The sequence below is a fragment of the Portunus trituberculatus genome, chromosome 14, assembly GCF_017591435.1.
Source record: "Portunus trituberculatus isolate SZX2019 chromosome 14, ASM1759143v1, whole genome shotgun sequence".
Lineage (NCBI taxonomy): Eukaryota > Metazoa > Arthropoda > Malacostraca > Decapoda > Portunidae > Portunus > Portunus trituberculatus.
In genome coordinates this window covers 17,339,195-17,361,831 of record NC_059268.1, presented here as the reverse complement: position 1 = coordinate 17,361,831, position 22,637 = coordinate 17,339,195, and the positions used below count along the sequence as shown (strand labels likewise).

Sequence of the window (22,637 nt, the reverse complement as noted above, 5' to 3'; positions counted from 1 at the left end):
TATATATATATATATATATATCAAATGTATGCATGTATGTATACACTGTATATTTGTATATAAGTGTGTGTATATATATATATATATATATATATATATATATATATATATATATATATATATATATATATCAGAAGAGCTAAATAACAATAACAAAAGGCTAATAAATCAAACAAAGATCAATGTTAGGCCATTTAGGCATGAGATTTGTCAGCAACTAATTAAATCACATCCCCAACAGGCACTCTGCCCTGCAGCCAAACTCTGGCCTGGTGCTTTGATGAGAGAGAGAGAGAGAGAGAGAGAGAGAGAGAGAGAGAGAGAGAGAGAGAGAGAGAGAGAGAGAGAGAGAGAGAGAGAGAGAGAATATTATATGTTAAATTAATTTTAGATAGAAACCAATAATACTGATTTCTTTAGCCAATTGTATTAACAAATATCTATGTAATGTAGATGTTAATCACTCTGTATGTTTACTTTGTTTAAATTAAAAGAGAGAGAGAGAGAGAGAGAGAGAGAGAGAGAGAGAGAGAGAGAGAGAGAGAGAGAGAGAGAGAGAGAGAGAGAGAGAGAGAGAGAGAGAGTGTTCCTCCTTCAAGCATGAAATTCTTACTTTTGCAAGAGGAACTCATATTATAAAGAAGACAAATGCTAACTAAAGTTTACTTCAGGGTAACAATGAAGAACAAATCACATGAAATCTTATAATGCTTCAACAAAAACATAGTTTGTCTTTCCCTGTAGCATAAAAGGATAAGAAGAATAAAATCAAACATGAAATGATGCAATAAATGGTAACTTATGTGAGTCCAACAAGAGAAAAGCAGGCCAGTCAGAACCAAAGGCCACCTGCTTGCTATGAGGAAACAACACATTCAACACAAAAGTATCTTCACAAAGTACAGTTAGTGGCATTGGCAAACAAATACACAGTTTTGATGCTGTGACTCACTTGACACACAACACCCAGATGCTTCCTCTGCACAACTAACTGTTGCTATAAACTAGTGCACCACACACACACACACACACTCTCTCTCTCTCTCTCTCTCTAATAAAGCTTGAAAAGATAATTCATGCTAACCAAAGTAAAGTTGATAACACAACTTTTCAAACCAAAAGGCACAGAGATGGAATCCACTCTTGTTGCAGGTGACTAGTTGTGATGACAAAAAGAAGCAACTACAGGACACTAACAGAATTACATGCAAATAAAAATAAATGACAAAATAAGTTGAATTCTAAGCATGACTTCAAAAAGCAAGCTAAAAATGTACATGAACTTTTATTGATTATAAATCAGCAAATATAATATATCAATACCACAAGTCAATCTTTCTTTCATGGATTAATTATTAGTATCGCCCACACCATACATTTCTCATGTGACCTCAAGTGAGACCCAAAATACCTTTAGGAATTTTGTCTACCACTAATGTACACCCATTACAAAAAAACATCTCCAATTAAAGATCATTGCAATTCCCATTATATCAATAGAGTTGTTACAAACTGAATGACTAAGTTCATACCAATAATGCTATATCTACAATATGTATATTTCATTTACAGGTTAAACAGGTAATTATATAACCCATCTAAAGAATAATGAACTGTTAGTTTTCTTGGAAATCACCCAATGTTATGATAATATGTAATATATGTAATTTAGTGAAGATAGAAATCATAATATGCAATTATGGTTATCAACATAATTAGTATAATAAAAAAATAATAGTAATAATAGTAATAATAATAATAATAATAATAATAATAATAATAATAATAATAATAATAATAATAATAATAATAATAGCAGCAACAATGATATGCTTACCACAATACACATTACTTTCATAACAATAATAAATTTAATCCTCAGTTAAAGAATTACCCAAGATATCACCAAGAGATACCTCACCAAAAGCAAAAGATAATAATAATAATAATAATAATAATAATAATAATAATAATAATAATAATAATAATAATAATAATAACAATAATAATAATAATAATAATAACCATTATCATCATCATCTGATGTGCAACAGCTTTTTTTGGGTAATGGCCAAATCAGTAGGGTTACATCAGTAGGCCAGTTCTGAGGCTGTAGTGCCCTGGAAGACTGGCAATGCAGCAACACCTCTTTGAGACATTAGACAATTTGAGGTGGGAGCAAGGTAGGTTATCTTTGGGAGCAATATATCTGTTTCACAAGCTTGTATATCCAATGATGCCTACTCCCATTTTCATATTTTTATTTATTCTTTGTCTCAGATTTTTACTTCACTCAGTGTGCCAGTGACCAGACATACTGATGCTGTGAGACAGTTGCCATAACAAACAATACAATTTTACTGCCATCATATCGCTGAATAAAATGTAAGTGATATCAACAGCTGCAAGACATATTCAAAGGATAATAAGTATAAACATTAAGTTGTACTGCTTCAAGCAAAGCAGCGGTATGCTACAAACCAATGCATTATCAGCACTTGTAAGGAGGTGTGCTTGCAATTAGAGACTACATATCAGACATGCCTCCCATTTGAAATGACCAGCTGCAGGGCAGTATCTCAGCACTCAACCAACAGGAAATATTTAAGAATGGCAGGCATGTAACAGATGGAGCAACAGAAGAAACAATTTAGTCTGGAAAAATGGATGTAGTTAATACATTATTAAGAATTAACACAGATGGTTGAAATTCAAGAGCAGCATATTATTGTAAACTGTGATATACTCAGATATGAAAACAATCACTGAAAATAAACATGCTATTAGCAGCTAAGCTTAATCAGTCGTCAAATAATTCTTGTGAACAAAAAGCATAGGAAATGCTAAATCTAATTGGTTTTGGTCACATTCTATAATCAATTCTCTATTAAGAGAAGAAAGAGGAAAATAACAAAATTGAATTGAATAATCTTATTGAAAAAACTCCTGATGCTCAATAAACATGAAGAATGGAAGATATAACGAGTTTAAAAAAAAATGATCAGAGGCTGTGTCACTGATATGGGAGATGAGACAAGAGAAGGACCATTATGATGAAAATGATTATGAGGTACATATACAAAAATTGAGGATACAAGGATGTGAAGTTATGTGGAAGCTAGATCACTATCACTGTAGGGTGATGAGGATGTGGTGCCACACTGAATCTAACTAGTGGTGTGGTTCATGGATGAAAAATGTCAAAGTTCAATTAACTTTTTCAACCCTTCCACTGGAAACTAAGGCTCCCAGATGACACTGACATTTTAAAAATGGATGATCCACATATATAAGGCATGGCTTCCAATAGCTTTCAATAAATCTTCTGCGCACACGCACACACACACACACACACACACCAAATAATGTTGGTCAATTCCACATTAACACACCACCAGAGTATCTCAAAGCTTGAACAATGGAGGACAGTATTACAAGGGTGGTTTCACTATTCACATAACCACAAGTTGCACTCTTGTGGAGGCAACAGGTGTGTAAATTACATCTTACCCTCATTAGCATTCTTACTAAAGTGATAGCACACTGCATATACATCAATACACAAAAGAGAACATGTATCAAAGAAGAATTTTACTTGAGAACATCATCTGAAATTTACAAATGTTCAGTTATTCCTATACACTTTTATGTACATGTGAAATAAATAAAACTCTGTATGTACAATCTACTTGCCAGGCAATCAAAAGACCATGACAAAGGATGTGTTCACTCTGATATCCAAAAGCTGCCCATACATATGAAAGTTTAACTCTTATTTATGTCAAGAGGCTAATTCAACATTAAAAATCTTTAAGCCAATGATACCTATGGTTTATGCACAGCCCTAGTTAGCCTCTGTAAAAGTCACTCCATTGAATACCAGAACCCCAATGGAGCAGGATGCAGAACAATGCAATCAACATCACTGCGCAGGAGAACAATTTGCCAGAGTCCTGCACTTTTGTAGGAGCGTATACTGTAATTTTTTCACTTGCTATTGATGCTCTATACCTTCCAACCTTTCTACCCATAACTAAACATAGTTTCATTGCAAAAATATCAGCTTTTGGTGCAGCTAAAGTATTACTAAGGATTTTTTTTTCTACTTTATTCTATTTACTTCTTTATGAAGCATTACTCACACAACCAATGGGAGTCAAGCAACAAAACTGAAAGGAATGTGTTTACTTGTGAGTTGCTCTTAACGTCTTAAAGTTTATTTTCATAAACGCATTTGAATTCTACATACATTCTTTGGATATAACATTCATAAGGAAATGCATAACTACTTACTTTTAGCCTATGTAAATGTAAAAAACTTGCCAGTCTGATGATGTTCACCATAAATTTAAAAGATTTGTTATGGCACTGTCAACTTCCAGGTGGGAGCTGACTGTGAAGCAAATATGACTTGTAAGCATCTTTCTTAATAAACTGGTCACTTAGGGTTAAGGTAAGGGAAAGACACTCTTTAGTAAATTACAAGTAGCTGAAATTTCATATTTTGAGACTGCAAAGGTCCAACCATTTCCTATCAGTCCTCCTCACTCACCTCCTTTTCCTAAGAGCAGAGAACGAGGGCACTTTACAATTGTTCACATACAGTAACCATCAAGAAGCCTGCAATTAGACACTAGATTAAGCAGTACAAATCTGTAAAATTACTGAGTAAAAGAATAATCCATATATTATATAGCTGAAGGACTATCAAACCATTAGACTTTTAACACATATATAACTGGTCTAATTTTGCTAAAATGGTTTATAGAAGAGGTTGTTGCACTGTTTGTGGCTGGGAGTAGGCTGGAAAGGAATTTGGGGGACCATTTGACTGGTCAGTAGGGGCACCACTGGGCTGAGTTGCAGGGGGTGGACCATACTGATTGTTAGCAGGGAAGTGGCCATAGCCTGGCATCATGTTGCCCCCAGAACCATCAAGACTGAAAAATATTGTTCACTGTAATGCTTTATCAAAAAATCATTTGAGAGAAATGTCAATAAATGAATGCTAGTAATTGGGAGTGATTCTGATGCTTTCACCAAAACAAATGTGCAAGTATCACATTCTACACATCCCAACACAAAGGTTGGAGAGAGAGAGAGAGAGAGAGAGAGAGAGAGAGAGAGAGAGAGAGAGAGAGAGAGAGAGAGAGAGAGAGAGAGAGAGAGAGTCCTTACTTGTTTGGAGGCATTGGCTGGAACTCTGGTGCCTGGGAGACAACAGGCTGAGTGATTGGTGGTTGAGGGCCAGGCATAGGCTGGGTGGACACAGGCATGGAGTGTGTCTGAGGTGGTGGTGGCATTGTGGGTCCTGCAGTGCTGGAGGTGGGCATATTGGGGAAGTGACCAGGACCTACTGGGGCACCAGGGGGTGGAGGGATCATGTATGGTGGAAACTGTCCAGGAGCACCATACATCTGTAGAATGGTAAAGTACTTCACTGTTCCTCTGTTGCAGTAGCAGTCTCTTAATTCAATATACATACAGGAAAGTACATAAAAAGATACATGAATAGAAATTATTTGGTTAAAAGTAGCATCTTTCATACACAGCAGCTATTATACTAAAGCAGATGCACAATGTGATTATCAAGGGAAACAAAATAAGGCTGTCAAGTAGAAAACAATAGTAAACTCCAGTTTCAAAATGACCTATGACTTGATAAATAATCCATACTTGTATTATGAGCCACCATGGATCTCCTGTAAATATAATACTTTCCCCATGGAAATGCCACTAAGTTCTTCTCTTACCTGATGTGGTGGCATGCCTGGGGTTGGTGAGATTCCATAGGCTGGCATCTGTCCAGGAGCACCCACAGGGTTCTTGGGGATGGGATAGTAGCTGCTCATTGTGGATGGCATGTCACGCATCAGCTGTATCACAGGAACAAAAGGAGGGTACTTCATTACTCTCACTCCTACTGCTATATTTTCATATTTCATTTGCTATATAGAAGCCATCTAATAATCATCAAAATTTCAGGCTGGTAAGTGTGTGTTTGACTTACCTGATGATAAAGACCAAGTGCATCCACAAGATCAGTGCTGATCCGGGCCAGCTGAGCATGCTTGCGGTCAATCTGCTCCAATTCAGCATCAATTGTTGGGGCCATGGCATTAACTTGCTCTGTTTGGATTTAAATGAATGAAAGCATGAAGGAAGAATTTATAAAGGAGGATAATGATGATGACTTTCATACCAGAATCTGTCAGCTCTATTAAGCATAATAAATGGATCTCTGTCACAAGAAGCAGTTATAAGACTCTAAAACAAGAAAATCAAGTCACCCTCAAGAATGGCAAGTTGTGGTGGATCTGGTCTCTCTCCTGTTGGATCAGCTTCATGCAAGACATGAAGCAGATTATCTATCTTCTCTTCATCAACCTCCCCTGTCACCTCCACCTGTTCTGCTCCACCTGCCCCTTCCACTTCTGTCACTTCTACACACTCAGAGAAGGAAACCCTCTTCCCACTTTCAGATCCTGCAATAAGCAAGGGAAAAGATATGATGGTTGTTAAAGATAGGATGTGTATTCAGCCTTCATTCTGCTTCTGTTCATACACCATGCAGATCTGTTTTAAGTTGCTCATAAGAGGTAATGAGCTTGCTTGTTTACTTTACTGCTTTAGAGACTGGAATGCAATCCTATTTCAAAGAGAAGTATATCTAACAGATACAACATAATTATGAAACCATCTAGAATGCATTCAGGTCTTCACCATCTTCATAAGTGAAAATGTATTTACGTTATGCATTTTTGCATAAACGTTATCAAAAAGGATCACATCCCTCACATGCAAGGAGACCTTTGTGTACACTACTTCAAATAGCACCATATCAATCAGCATGCATATGAAAGAAATAGTCCAGTATATCCATCTTAGTGGTACTCATCCTATCAATCTTTCTTACGTGGCTGGTCAGTCTCTGCATTGAGATCCAGGGTGACAAAGTTGGCTGGAAATAGTCCTTCACCTCGATGGTTGGTTCCCTTCCACCAGTTGGGGTCACTGCTGTCCTGCACCACCACTGTTGGGATGTACAATGAGTCCCCGATCCACATGAGAAATGAAACTTGAAGGCTTGCCAAAGGGAAGTAAAGAGAGGAAATACAGCATAAATCTGAGGGTGACTTCTGGATATGATATTGTTAAAATGGCTTTGAGTATCACTTCAATCACTACATTAAAGCTGGAAAAAACACCACTCTTAAAAATATATTAAACTGTACCTATTTCTCCAGCCTTGAATGTGAGTTCATTGTCCTCTGCTGCCTCAAAGTCATAAAGTGCGCGTGCCTTCTGTGGTTCCTTGGCTGGAGGAGAGGAGGAAGAGGCAGACAATGTGGCACTATCACTGGTGAGGGCAGCTGAGGCTAGGGAGTAGAGATTGGAGGAGCGGGATGACTGAGATGTAGAAGAGCCATTACCCCCTGACTCCTGCAAGGACAGCTGAATGGCACGGGCAATGTCATCTTCCTCTTGTTTGTTGTTCACCACATTTGGATCTGTACTGTACTTGGTTGTGGTTTTCTTGGGCTGGAGTTAAAGAAATCAAATGAATAAATCTCTATTCAAACAAGCAAGGCATCTCTTAAATTCATCTCTACCTCTTGGAATGATAAACAATTTTATTCCAAGTTCTGCACTTACATATATGAATAGTATAACTATTATGCTCACTTTCTTGATGAACTGTTAAAGATTCAATTTATCTCAAAGTTAATCCATTTATATTTCTTCTTAATTCAAGTTCAAACAATAACAGAAATTTCTGGAAGTATTTCTAACAGATCTACAAATAGTATAAACTTTGAAAATGAACTCAACAAGAATGCTGTGCTGACTAATTTATCATTTCATGTGGAGTGAGAGAATGAAATTTTCATAAATTAGTACAATTTACAGTCAATATGGAAAGATAGGCAATAGGTTTCTTACTGAATCAGACTGTACATTGAAGTCATATCCATCTTGCTTCAGCTTGGTATATAGGGCTGGAATGAGGCTTAGCTGGGGGTCACCCTTAAACTCTACCTCAGCCCACTTTTTTAGACATTCACGTAGTCTCTCAGAGACCTAAGACATGAAGAATCTCATTAAATAAAGTACAAAAGAAAGAAATCACACAAATAGAAAGACAACTAAGTAGATCTATTTACAGCACACAGTAAAATTTCAAATCCTGTGATTTACTGGTATTGCAACATTATCATGATACTATACAAAACTGAGATACAGAATATTACAGAAATATATCAAGAATATCAAGGAAACCTAAGATAATTTTCCAGACTTTTTTTTTTCACTCAAAAATTACATGTCAGCAATTAATAGTAGTTAACTTTAGATAAGGTAAATATCATTAAAACATCACACACACAGTAATACTATTCATTAGATTTAAATACATAAATTATGAAAGAAAAAAAAAAAAAAAAAAAAAAAAAACTTAATTAATCAATCCATTAATTGAAGTAATCATTCTTACTTTGTGGTGGACACGTGTGTTTGTGATGAGTTTCCTAAGTTCTTGCTCAAACTCTCTGCTGGCAACCTCAAGGAGAAACTTGCGACCACAGTTGTTGATGCAAGCATCCAGGAGCTGCAAAGGGACTTGCTAGTAGCCGCCAAGTCAATTGTTACAGTGTTCTTATCCAAAACTACTACTTTTACTACTACAAAAATGTTAATACAGTAAAGCCTTGGTTCTCAAACTCAATCAGTTTCATAAAATAAAAAAATAAAAAAAAAAAAAAAAAAGGACATAGCCTTTATCTTCAAACAGAATTTGTTTCTATTGTGCCTTTTAAATCATAGGTTCTTATTCTAAATTCTACCATCCTGTGGACTTCAATCAAATACTGTTATCAGTAATAATACAGTTGTATTAACCAAGCTTAAGTTATCTCTTAAAATGATATCATACAAAAGTGAAATGTGTTACTGCAATCTGCAACTTGAAGACATGACTCACTGTTACAGCCTGCAAGACAATCCTCGGGTTTTCTGAGTTCAATCTTTTTACTAAGGACTTGAGACAATCTTTAGGCCCTGTGTTGCTCTCCTTCACTTTGTCACATATATCCATGATCTGTCCCCAGTCATCTCCAGTGTTCTTCTCACTTGTTGCCCGTTCTGGAAATGGTTATGCAGGTTTACAAACACATAAATACATAATACAAGGGCCCATCAACACCCCACTCTGTTATTTAGCGTGTCTTAAGTTGGAATAAGCCATGTAATATTTTAAAATCAAATGACACAACACTAAAATTAATCATAAACATCCCAAAATAGAAAACAGGAAATAAGCTTGGTGAGCTTGTCAATGCATTCTACCATTTCTTCCTCATTCACCTGCAATTTTCAGTCTGGTATTAATCTGCTTTTTCATTTATATCACAAAACAGTGCTTTCTGAAGGGATAGGGGTTGGAGAAATTAAAAGACAGTGATATGCACTGTAGAAAATTCATGAATTTGTTAAAAACATGTTGAAAACTAGCAGAAATAACAGTTTTATCAAGAACTAAAAGACTGATGCAATAGTAAAAAAAAAAAAAAAAAATGACAGGAAGCAGTAGTGGACCTCCATGGCTAAGAGGTAGGGACCTCTCAACATCAAGTAATCAATGTTTTATATCTAGTTTCCCAACATTATTAGGATTCGGATGGTGCCTTCAGACAGAGGGAATGGTTTTAGCATTTTGGGAACCATTAGCCCGAGTGGATGCCCTTCCTACCCTCCGACAGTGGCAAGAATTCCAATCCATGCCCATGAGGATCCCTTGGCCCCCAAAGCACTTGGTCCCATTGTACCATGGCAGCTCCCTGATCACAATAGTAATATAGCATAGTAAATTCATTAATGGTAAGACTAATACAATCTAATGAATGTGGATCCAAGAAAAATCATACAACAATGCCACGCTGAGAATGGAGGGCTGTAGATCTGTTGATATTGAATTTGTAAGTTGCATCAGAAAGTTTCAACAAACAAAGCCATGAAAACCAAGACGATGAAGTACACTAGAGGATCATTCCAAGCTGGCCTGGTCTTCCTTGCCCACACTGCCGTGCTGCTGTTCACGTGGCTGCCTAAATGTTCTGCCTGATTGGTGGTGTGTAGTGTGAGTCACCACACAAAGGTACTACATGTTACTACAGAATACTTTACAACAAATCGAGGAAAAGAAGATCTAGACAAATGTATAATGACAATCTAACTGGCCAGAAAACATCACCATCATACACACATGTGCTAGTGACTAGAGACCCACCTATATACTGGTCGAAGGGCGAGGAGGCAGAAAATATCCCCATTTTTGAGAAATAAGTCCTGAGCTGTCTTCAGTTTGTTGATGTCAAGTGACTCGCTGCGGGACGCGTCCGATTCCCTGCCCGCCACACACCACCTAGCCACACACCACACGTAACTTGGGGACACACACGATATGAAACATTCATAGATATGTGGAGGACTTTAGTTGTAATAAAATAGTGATATATATATTTTTTTTATTCAAAACGAAAGTGATTTATTTCTATATCTTTATTCCGTGCATTAGGACGATGCGGGCATCACACCGCACGATATCCACACTACATATAAATAATATAGGCGGAAATGAAAGCTGACATCATCATAGGTAGGTGACAATTAGTCATCCTACACATCTTTAGAAAGGGAAAAAACATATTATAGAATGCTATATATCTAATATTAAAAAAAAAAAAAAAACAATAGTGTTTCATCAGTTGTAGTGTGAGCTAACATGTATTCTCTTTGATAGTACACCTGCTACTTTCCTTACTTTATTTACTTATAGAACACTGATCAATATCAAATTGCAAATAGGGTAAAAAATATGGGCACAATTGATCTTTGAAGCCAAATTCACATCAGCTGACATTTGTAAACAAAAACAGTAAACGACATGGCTCAGTTTGGAATATTTTATTTAATTTCTTCGTGAGGCTGTATCATTCTGACTAGTTTTAGAAAAAATGGATTAATTTCATTGTAAAATTAAAATGCTTCCAGGGTTTAAAAGTAGTAAGCATGACTCTCCATAAGTTTTCTGGCAGTAACATTTAAGAGTGGTCAGTGTGAAGTGGGCGGTGGACGCTTGGTTACAAGGGTATTTTTGCTTGCTTTCTTCCCTCAAGGTGCCCTTTTTGTTTTATTTGTCCCAGGTAAAGTTACTGATTTCCCCCTACTTACAAGCTCGCCGTAGAGAAGAGTGAGCTCTGCAAAACAAAGGAAAAGGGATCTCAGAAAATATAATTAGGAAAGGAGTGAGGTGAGTCACGTTGTGATGATGTAATTAACCGTAGCAGACAGATGTAATAGAGTAAATGCAGTCTTGTTGGGTTGTTTCAAATGTATCATTTACCGTATTCTTTTGTCATATGTGTGTACCTCTTGTTTAGTTCTTAAGGATCACTTTTAGTATCAGTTAGGTTAGGTCACCCAAGATGTATTAGTCTAATACATCTTGAGGTCACCCTTGTGTGAGGCAAGTCTCAGCAGCTCCCTTCTAGCTGTAAAACTGATGGATGAACGAGGTGCTTGATTCGGTCTCTAAATATAAATAAATTGAAGAACACATCAGTTCAGTGTTTGAAGCTCCAAAATTCAACAATTTACTGGACCTTCTTTTGATGATCAATTGATTATATCATCAAACTGAATACTCATTGCCTACACCATCTAGCATATATATATATATATATATATATATATATATATATATATATATATATATATATATATATATATATATATATATATATATATATATATATATATATATATATATATATATATATATTCTTGTAGGCAGGCGAGGTTGAAAGCTATAGAGCATTCTCCTTTGTTTAACTTTTTGTGTGCAGTTGCTATGTGCCGTACTGTTTTCTGTCTTTAAAGACAGAAAAACAGTGCGCACATAGCAACCGACACAAAAGTTAAACAAAGGAGAATGCTCTATAGCTTTCAACCTCGTCTGCCTACAAGAAAATATCCTCCTGGCTATACAAACATATATATATATATATATATATATATATATATATATATATATATATATATATATATATATATATATATATATATATATATATATATATATATATATATATATATATATATATATATATATATATATATATATATATATATATATATATATATATATATATATATATATATATATATATATATATATATATATATATATATATATATATATATATATATATATATATATATATATATATATATATATATATATATATATATATATATATATATATATATATATATGAAGATTCATTGTCAGTTTAATATGAGGCAAATAAATAATTAAATCAGACTTTCACCATGATAATACCATGCTGGTCAGAGTGAAGGTATGGCCTTGGCCGTGAAGACAGCTGATGCCTGATGGCGCAGTGGCCTTGCATCCAGACTCCAACCCTGTTTGTCTGCCTCGTTGCCTACTTCATTCCTGCAATAGTTGCATTTTCATCTTATTCATTTGTATTATTCTGGCAGTGAGTACAAGAGGTGGTGGCACACAGACATGTTACACTGCCCATAGACATAACAGGTTGGAGCGAAACCCCAGTGAAACATTCTCAGCATGTTTAGCTTATTAGCAGCAAGGTTCATAAAGTTTTGAATACGAGGCGAGATATTTTCGCACATCTTTGATATATTTTTTTCTGATGATCTCGCCTATTAAAAAAATAATAATTATCTGTTCGCGCGTATACGAGTCTCAGTGTGTGTGTGTGTGTGTGTGTGTGTGTGTGTGTGTGTAATTCACCTCGGTCGTCTGCTGGTCACCCAGCCAGTCTTTCCCATTAAGGAGCGAGCTCAGAGCTCATAGACCGATCTTCGTATAGGACTGAGACCACATGTGTGTGTGTGTGTGTGTGTGTGTGTGTGTGTGTGTGTGTGTGTGTGTGTGTGTGTTCACAGTAATCTAGGAACTGGAAATTCATTCTAAGAAGTGGAACGCAATAAGTAAACATTTTCCTATTTCTGACGGGCATCAAGTAGCCACTAGTTTTTCTTCAGACACTGCATAAGTTATAAACAGCACGCCGATGTGTGTGTGTGTGTGTGTGTGTGTGTAAGCAAGCGAGAGTGAGGCGAGGACAAGGTGATGAGAACCAGTAGGAGTTTGGTGGGTTGGGGACGTGTGTGCGTTTGGCTGATAGCTGGTTGGCTGGAAGGGATCTGAAGGTCAGCATCGCATCACTGAACTACGTCTTTTATTTATTAAGAGATTGAAATCGTTTCGTGGTCAGTCTTCGTGCAGCCTTGATACGTTATTTCGTTTGAATGAAGATCGATATGCCCTTGTAATAATGATATTGTTAAGAGAGAGAGAGAGAGAGAGAGAAGTGGAGCAGAGGGACATGGATAATGTGTTGTTACTGACGTAACTAGTCACGTTTGGTGCTTGTAAGATTTCTCTCTCTCTCTCTCTCTCTCTCTCTCTCTCTCTCAACAACCTTTGACACACACACACACACACACACACAGAGAGAGAGAGAGAGAGAGAGAGAGAGAGAGAGAGCTGTGTTCAATGTATGAGTCACAATCTTGCCTTGAAACATGATTGTAATAAAAGTATGTGTTTGGGATGGTGGTGGAGGCGGTGGTGGTGTCGTCACTCGCCATGCACCCTCAGTAATCCCATGCAGCAGCGCCACGCCCACACCCATTGTAGGAGACGCAGTAGGAGCAGGTTGATCCACGTGCATCCACGACGCAGGTGTTAGCTCACGAGATTCTGATTCAAACGTGTTCCAGAAGGTGTCGTTAATATTGTCTTGCCGCGCGAAGTCTTAAGAAAACCAGTACTGTTCTAAGGGATAAAATTTAACTAGAGTCACTACATCGCGAAAGAAAAAAAAAGTGCGTAATATATATTTTTTCTTTTTTTTTTTTGTCCCACGTGTGTGCTAAACGCGCACTACTTTCTCCTTCACAGATCATTGATATATTTAGGCATTATCAGTATTTGCATAGTGATTTGCTGCCGACTGATGAAATGTATTGCTGTTGTCTGTGAAATAAACCTGGGCAGAAACGAAGCTGGTAAACAAGACTACTAGAGTGATGGATGAGATGTGGCGTATCATCCCATCTTTGATTATGAAACATCTTCTTTCATTATGCTAAAACGAGAAAGAGAGCAATGTCCTATCTGCACTTGCATTTATTTAGATCATTTTCTTCCCTTTTCATTCAAAATAGTGTGTAATAATAATATACATAAATAATTTATTACAGAAAGCAAATTATTTGAAAATTGTCCTAAGATTAAAATTAATGTACAATAGAATATGGTGGAACCTTAGTATTGCATTGGTTGCATCACACGTAAAAATTGTATTTCCAATTGACGTGGTCCACTTATATCCTAATCCATTTGACTGACTACAGAACAACACTAATTGGTCAATACAAATTCAGATTCATTCAGATACTGATGAAGTGGAGATGAAGTGAAATTAAGGGAATGTTTATGGCGGGACCTATTTTGCACGTTACCGTGTTGCAACGTTACATCTCAGGTTTATGCGAGGTGAACAGCTTTAACGTGAGGAGAGGGCGTCTAAATGGTTTTCCCATGAACGGAGATTATAAACGTGGATTTCGACGGCATTACAGTATTTACTACCGTCTATCTTCATGTTCGGCCTGTGTTGTAACATATCTTTTGGACGTGTGTGTGTGTGTGTGTGTGTGTGTGTGTGTGTGTGTGTGTGTGTGTGTGTGTGTGTGTGTGTGTTTCACTGTTTGATCTGCTGCAGTCTCTGACGAGACAGCCAGACGTTACCCTACGGAACGAGCTCAGAGCTCATTTATTTCCGATCTTCGGATAGGCCTGAGACCAGGCACACAGTGTGTGTGTGTGTGTGTTCCCATCACGTTATGAAATAGGTATGCACCTGTAGTTGTCTTATAAAAACTGTTTCCCCCAAAAAAAAGGAAAAAAGAAATAGCGATATTGTTTCGTCATGCTGTTTAGGAAAATAAATACCGGATATTGGAGAGCCATTCCCCTACACATTCCCCAGACTGTTTGGGAAGTGGCGTTGTGGTGGTGGGTTGAACCACTTTTTGCTGTGGTGGGACAGGACGGTGTTTGGGGGAGGGGGGGGAGGGGACGCTTCACCTAGCCCTTTTCTAAGCTGCACATCACGCGGCTCGCCACGCCTGACGCAGCCGCAGCCCTTCGGGGAATTATGGTCTGGGAAGTCTTCCTCTATTTATCCGTAATTTTCAAGGCTAACGTGTATAATGTTCTTCCGCGGTGGCTACTGGTATTCTTTAATTAAATGTTATTTATAATTCTGATAGTATTTCTTGAAAAGTTTACTCTAGCCATACACCTATAAGTTCTTGATATTGTTTTCTTCTTATATGTTGTAATGTGTTTGTCGTTTGAAAGCAAATGAATAGTGATGTCCTGATTAGGCTCATCAGCTTCTCTAAATGGCAGGAAAAGAAAAAAAAAAAACTGACAATTAAGTAAGCACATGCTAAGAATAAATACTTTTTGACCGTGTGGGTTTTCCGCCAACCTCAACAGTGAGTGTTTGGCGCAGTAACCAAGGATATGAATTGTGCTGTATAAAAATATCAAACAGTATACAGGAAAAGAAAAACATGATATAACTAGCTATTTTCATAAACATTTGAAGGAAAAACTGCTGGCGACACACACACACACACACACACACACACACACACACACACACACACACACACACACACACACACACTGAAGCAAGAGAAGAGGACCCCGTTTAAATCCCGATCTTTTTAAGTGTGACAACTCATGACTATACATACATACTGTGGTCGTGAAATGAGTCAGTTCCAGGTGGGATTTCCGAGAAAACTCCAAGAAACAGACTTAGAGTAGGCGAGGGGAGGAGAGGAGAGTTGAGGGGGGATAAGGTTCCAGCAGGACTCTGCTGGGTTCGCCCGCAAAAGGATCAGTATCTATCCAGCCGAGAGAGGTTCCTGTTGTGGCTCTCGTGTTCGCTTACCACAGCCTGACCAACTGCTCTTTACAACATTTGAAGAACAGCTGACCAGTGACCTCTCAATAGGCATACGCTGATTATCACTACTGTGACTGTGAAGTGGCCTAAGGTATGTTCTGAGGAAATATACCATGTTTCTTTTCTCACAATTGTATTCAGATATACGCGTTGACTGAGGACGCATACACAGATCATTCTTTGCCTTGCTTACAACATCAGTTAGCATCTCGCACTCAATAAATGTAGATTTAAAGCTAAGAGGGCTCTTTTTTTAAGACGCGAATAGCTTACTTTACATTAGTGTTGTGTCGCTACAGTATGTGTTGCCTGCAGTGGATCATGAGAACACCACTTCATCTTTATTTTACCCTTTTTTGCTCGCCCTGTTTTCTTTTCCTATTCGATTTGCCCGCGCTGATTCATTGTTTTGCAAATCCCCATTGTGTTTATGAACGAGTCCGATATTTGGTGGTAAAAATGAAAAAAAAAAAGTTTCTCTTATTTAGTTGATAATTACTTCATTTTGTAACTTAAACCATGAATATAATTAAGAAGCATGCAATTTTGAGGGTAACGAACGTTAAAAGTTGGTTCAAACGTCGGTTCATAAAATTTCGTGGTGACCTTGTGGCGTGGCTGGTGTGGTCATTCACCTTTATCTCATAAACAACACGGGTGTCTTGCCTTTTAGCCGTCCTGCATTTTGTTTCACTTTGGTAGACATTTACGCTGTTCTTGATGTCACTTGATAATTCTGTCCAGAATGGTCGTGGTTACTTTGTTGCATTTTACTCAAAGCTTTCAAAGCTTTGCAACGCTATGGGCAACACAAACACATCTTAGCTTGTTATCTTACATAACGAACCTGTGGTCGGGGATTTGTTTGTCAGTTACGCCCAGACCCCAGACAACTTTATTACCTCGAGGCAGGAGATGTGAATGCTGCAGCCTCTCCGTGTTACGTAACAAAGGCCACGTAGGAACACCTAGCTTTTGTGAACTCAACATTAAAATTGTTGCAAGTGTGGCCGAAGCTTCCAAAACATCCTTTACGAGTTTCTCTTAGCTAATGAACTTCAACCAATAGGGGCATGAGGCACGTGGCTTTTCTCTTTGTCTTTTCAGACCCACAGCCCATTCCTCGTGCAATCTTCTCTTTTCTCATTTTTCATTCCTTTGATTGTCACCTAATTCTAAACTGGATAATTTGCATCTCATTACCTTATGATTTATTAGGTATCTTTTGTTCTGCCAGCTCACTTGGCACTGCTGAGACTAAGTAAACTTAGTCGTGCTACTGCCCTCTCTTCAACACATAAATCAAATTCTGTCTCATATTGTTTGTCATTCTCCTTCACACTTGTGAATAGTGGCAGTCTAATTGGAACTCGGAATTCATCAGCAAACTTCATTGTCAAACCTGTTGGTATGTTCGAGAACTGCTCCTTATAAACAAGCCTTTGTTATTCTGCAACTCTTCTTGATCGCAGATGCAGATTATTTATCCAAAATTCTTCTAGGATACTGTCATAACTATACAGTAACGCAAAATTGTGATTCCTCACACTCATTGTCCATACATTAAAGTCACTAAACGACTAAACTTCTGATTTGTTTTTAATCTGCTTTTGTTTTCAGTCAAAAAAAATTCTCATTGTAAATATAACGATCATACAACATAAACAGTGTTGCGTGTTCCATATAAGTGATTTCAAAGTTCAAACATCTTTCAAGCCCTAGCTTGCTGTGCCCGCGTGCTCTCAAAGCTAGTGCTCACTGGCCACTGCTCATTGTTAAACATTGGCATCGCCGTCTGTTTCTACTCGTGGAGGAGGGCAGTGTCGCAGTAGTATATTTGCGAAATACACTCTTGATCCGATATAAATCCCCGCTGGTACACAATACATTACAAGCGACGGTATTATAAAATGTATTGTTTACACGCGTTTTACTGCTCTTGATATTACACCTGTGCGTGTTCTCTTCTTACCTCTTAAATATCATGACATCATCATGTTCTTTCCCCATTAGAGATACCCTGTTTTTACGTACATGACCAGAAACACAACATTTATTTGACCTGTCATTAACACAGAAATTAAGAATACTAGTCACAAGATCTAGCGACGTGGATAATTGCAGAGAAGAAAAAGTGTCTGTGGTGTGTGTGTGGGGGGTGTATCTTACGCAATACGCGGTAAGGATCATAACACAAGTTGGTTGCTGAAAACAATGTGTCAGTGTGTTTTAATTTCAGTATATTCTAGTACTTGCTTAATGGGATGGGTATGGTCAGTTGCTGAATAGACATTAAAATTTTGTTTATTCACAGTCGATATGAATAAAACATTGGTATAATGTTAATTATAACTTACTTCCTTGATCAGGTGTGAACGATGAAAGCACTACGGCCTTGGACCCTCAACTCCCAGCTGCTGGTGGCGATTAAAAATAATGACGTCCCTCGAGCACATCAGTTGTTTCAGGCTGGTGTTGACACAGACACACGCTTCTCTATAAACTCACAGAAGCGGCCAGCCCTCTGTCTGTGTGTGGAAAACAATGCCTCTGATATGGGTAAGCTAATCTGTAAAGGTTGTTTTCTAATGAAGGTTATGAAATCGAAAAAAAAAAAATGCATTATGGGAAACTGGAATATAAAGAGAAACATTGGATATTTTGTATTTTGCAGAAGAGATAATGGATGGTCAAAAAATTTAATCTCTCTCTCTCTCTCTCTCTCTCTCTCTCTCTCTCTCTCTCTCTCTCTCTCTCTCTCTCTCTCTCTCTCTCTCTCTATATATATATATATATATATATATATATATATATATATATATATATATATATATATATATATATATATATATATATATATATATATATATATATATAGAGAGAGAGAGAGAGAGAGAGAGAATTATATATATATATATATATATATATATATATATATATATATATATATATATAGAGAGAGAGAGAGAGAGAGAGAGAGAGAGAGAGAGAGAGAGAGAGATATAGAGAGATATATATATATATATATATATATATATATATATATATATATATATATATATATATATATATATATATATATATATATATATATATATATATATATATATATATATATATATATATATATATATATATATATATATATATATATATATATATATATATATATATATATATATATATATATATATATATATATATATATATATATATATATATATATATATATATATATATATATATATATATATATATATATATATATATATATATATATATATATATATATATATATATATATATATATATATATATATATATATATATATATATATATATATATATATATATATATATATATATATATATATATATATATATATATATATATATATATATATATATATATATATATATATATATATATATATATATTAATTTACACATGCACACACCTCATAGTGTAGTGGTTAACATGCTCGACTCACAATCGAGAGGGCCGGGTTCAAGCCCCGGTAAGCGGCGAGGCAAAATGGACAAGCCTCTTAATGTGTGGCCCCTGTTCACCTAGGAGTAAATAGGTACGGGATGTAACTCGAGGGGTTGTGGCCTCGCTTTCCCGGTGTGTGTTGTGAGTGATGTGATCTCAGTCCTACCCAAAGATCAGTCTATGTGCTCTGAGCTCGGTCCGTAATGGGGAAGACTGGCTGGGGTGACCAGTAGGAGACCAAGGTGAATTACACACACACACACACACACACACACACACACACACATTTCATACTTATATTTGAAGTCAACATACCTCAAAATTAGCCAGCACCAGAGCGAACAAAGTTTGTCTTAAATCTGGTCTGATCTCTTAAGAAGTCTTATATTTGAGTCTCAGTCCTGGTCTTGATGTATCTAAATACGTAATCTTGATTTTTTTTTTTTTTTTTCATGTAGGTTGTATGCAACCAATGCAATTAAATAAAGAAATAAGAAATTACTTCTTTGTCATGACAACACATTCTGTAGTGATGGAAAGCTGTATTATAATGTAAGCCTTGTTTATCGGTAACACATTCAGGGAAAAAAAAAAAACAGTTTCATAAAAAAGATATCCCACTGATGCACTAATGTGACACTTATTTACAGTTCAGCTCCTGGTGGAGTTAGGAGTTAGCATCAATCAAGGAGATTCTGTAGGCCTAACTCCACTTCATCTTGCTTGTACACATGGCTACCCTAACCTTGTTGGTCTTCTCCTGAAGGCTCGTGCAAATGTGAATGCCCGTAGTCACCAAAACCGTACTCCACTCCACCTAGCAGCTATGAGAGGCAATCAAGGTAAAAATAATAAAGTTTTGATCATCCAACAAAATCTGAAAATGCTGTAATATTCTTCAAATTGTCAACTTCATAAATTATTTACTTAACTATTTTTTTTATAATATGTTTTTTTGCTTAATTGAGTTCTTCCTGATGTGGTGCACCAATTAGCATACTTCCCTGAATTATTTGTTAAGTATGAGTGGTCTAAAATTCACCATAAATATTGATGTTATTGATATCAAAGTTAAGAAAATAATTAATGTTTTTTTTTTTTTCAAAAAGTTGAAAAATGATGTAAGCAGTTATTTCATGGTGACGATAGTTGTGGCTTAGTTTTACATCCTGAAACAAATTTTATGAGTAATGTCTTACAAAAATACCAAGTTTAATTAAATGCATATTTTTCTCTTTTACAGTCATAACAGAAATGTTACTCACCCATGGAGCAAATGTCAATGTTACTGATGAAGATGGTCGTTCACCATTGCACTATGCTGTTTCTTCAGCTAATTCTGAAATTGTTGAACTATTGTTAGCAGCCCAAGCATGTCCCACAGAGATGGACATACACGGTAATACAGCGCTTCATTACGCTGTTGATGTGAGTGGTGTTACGGCTTCTACTGTGCGAAAACTATCTAAAACTTTCCCTGGGGCTGTCAGTGTTGCAAACAGTGGCATGGAAACACCATTGCACATTGTTGTTCGCAGTGGGCGCCATGATGCAGAAGATGTTCTAAGAGCCATCCTAGAAGTTACCACCAAAGTTGCTTTAAACACCCAAGGTTCTCTAGGGCACACATCTCTGCATATTGCTGTCTTGGAGCATCGTCTTAAGCTCCTGCAACTGCTTCTCACTGCAGGGGCTGACACCAACACTGAAGACCATCTGGGACATAGCCCATTAGTATCAGCTGCCAGGGATGAAAACTTAGGTGCTGTTGCCCTGCTGTTGGCAGGAGGAGCTCGCACTAAACGGTTAATACAGGGTGGTGTTGTAGAGGGTGACATACACAATATGGGCATTCGTACGTTACTAGAGGAAGCAACACGGCAACCACCACAGCTCTCAGGACTTTGTCGACGAGCCATCACAGTTCATCTTGGGCCTGCTGCTCTTCAAACCATAGAAAAAGCTACCTTGCCATCTGTTTGGCGGGAATTTCTTACTTTTCAGTCAATCAGCATTTGAGTAATTTCATACTGTATATTGTTCTTGAGAATTATTATATTTACAAAATTATAGATCTGAACTTTCTCAAGGATATTACATAGTAATTACATATATCAAAGTGCAGTCTTTAAAACCAGATAAAAAAACTTGAATACTGTAAGTAGGTTATATATACTTACATTGGTAACAAAATATGGGCATTACTGTATTTCCTGCATATACATAGAGCAGTTCATTTTAAACATCTTAATATTACTGTAATCTAGTATATATAAATGTTGATTTTCAGCAGGATCTAATGATATCACATAATCTAAGTGCAGTGTGATTGAACCTACAAGTTTGAGATTGAATTGTTGATGCTAGTCTCTGTTCACTTAGAAAGGAATAGGTATATGCAACCTGCTAACACTGTCTAAATGTCCCAAGCCAGCATGGTGCGCTCACTCACAAAACTTTGTAATTATCAGGGAGGCATTGGCATTTCATTGAATCAATATGTTGCTGATGATAGAAAGATGAATAAATAGAAATAATAATGAGAGTTGATAATGTTTCAAAGAGGATAGTGTGATTCTACCACATGCACATGCAAAGTGTCATTCCAAAGAAAGGAAAATATTGCCCCCATGTAGAAGTACTAGTACATAAATGTGTAGTCATCTTTATACTAGTACTACTTCCAAGTGAGAGAGAGAGAGAGAGAGAGTACTGTTGCAGTTTGTAGATGCTAAGTATTAGCAATTCTTTTCTCCACTTGAAGATCACTTGTCATTGAATAAACAAAGATACTGGCAAGGGAATGTGCAGTGCACTATACTACTTATAGTCATGTTTTTCAGGTTACAATTTTTGTTAACTTCTAAATGTGTACCTGTATATTGTCAGTGGATATTTATGTAAGTGTGCCATAACTTAAGGTCACTGAAATTTGCTTTTTATTCAGTATCACATTGAATCCTACCTCCATCATATATGTTACTCATAGAATGAATGTATCATAACTCATCAATGCCTTGTATCTTCAATAATTTATAATTTAT

General features: G+C 36.5%; 2 protein-coding genes across 5 annotated transcripts; one reads left to right on the top strand and one right to left on the bottom strand.

Moving 5' to 3' along the window:
• Positions 1–690: 690 nt before the first annotated feature.
• Positions 691–10,443, bottom strand: LOC123503865 (signal transducing adapter molecule 1-like). The gene is made up of 11 exons (XM_045254002.1): positions 10,286–10,443; positions 8,981–9,141; positions 8,495–8,608; positions 7,945–8,082; positions 7,236–7,542; positions 6,917–7,033; positions 6,291–6,485; positions 6,011–6,129; positions 5,754–5,876; positions 5,179–5,417; positions 691–4,940 (listed from the first exon to the last, which is right to left on the bottom strand). The coding sequence occupies exons 1-11, from the start codon at positions 10,326–10,328 to the stop codon at positions 4,763–4,765; spliced, it is 1,734 nt and encodes a 577-aa protein (XP_045109937.1). The 5' UTR covers positions 10,329–10,443; the 3' UTR covers positions 691–4,762.
• Positions 10,444–10,787: 344 nt separating this feature from the next.
• On the top strand, positions 10,788–22,637 carry LOC123503867 (ankyrin-1-like). 4 transcript variants are annotated; one of them, XM_045254005.1, is made up of 4 exons: positions 10,788–11,308; positions 18,470–18,659; positions 20,244–20,435; positions 20,837–22,637. In XM_045254005.1, exons 2-4 carry the CDS (start codon positions 18,479–18,481, stop codon positions 21,610–21,612), a joined length of 1,149 nt encoding a protein of 382 aa, XP_045109940.1. In that variant the 5' UTR covers positions 10,788–11,308; positions 18,470–18,478; the 3' UTR covers positions 21,613–22,637. The 4 variants fall into 4 exon arrangements, with proteins under 4 accessions (XP_045109940.1, XP_045109941.1, XP_045109942.1 ...); XM_045254006.1 differs by lacking the exon at positions 10,788–11,308 and adding an exon at positions 13,160–13,260; XM_045254004.1 differs by lacking the exon at positions 10,788–11,308 and adding an exon at positions 15,954–16,191.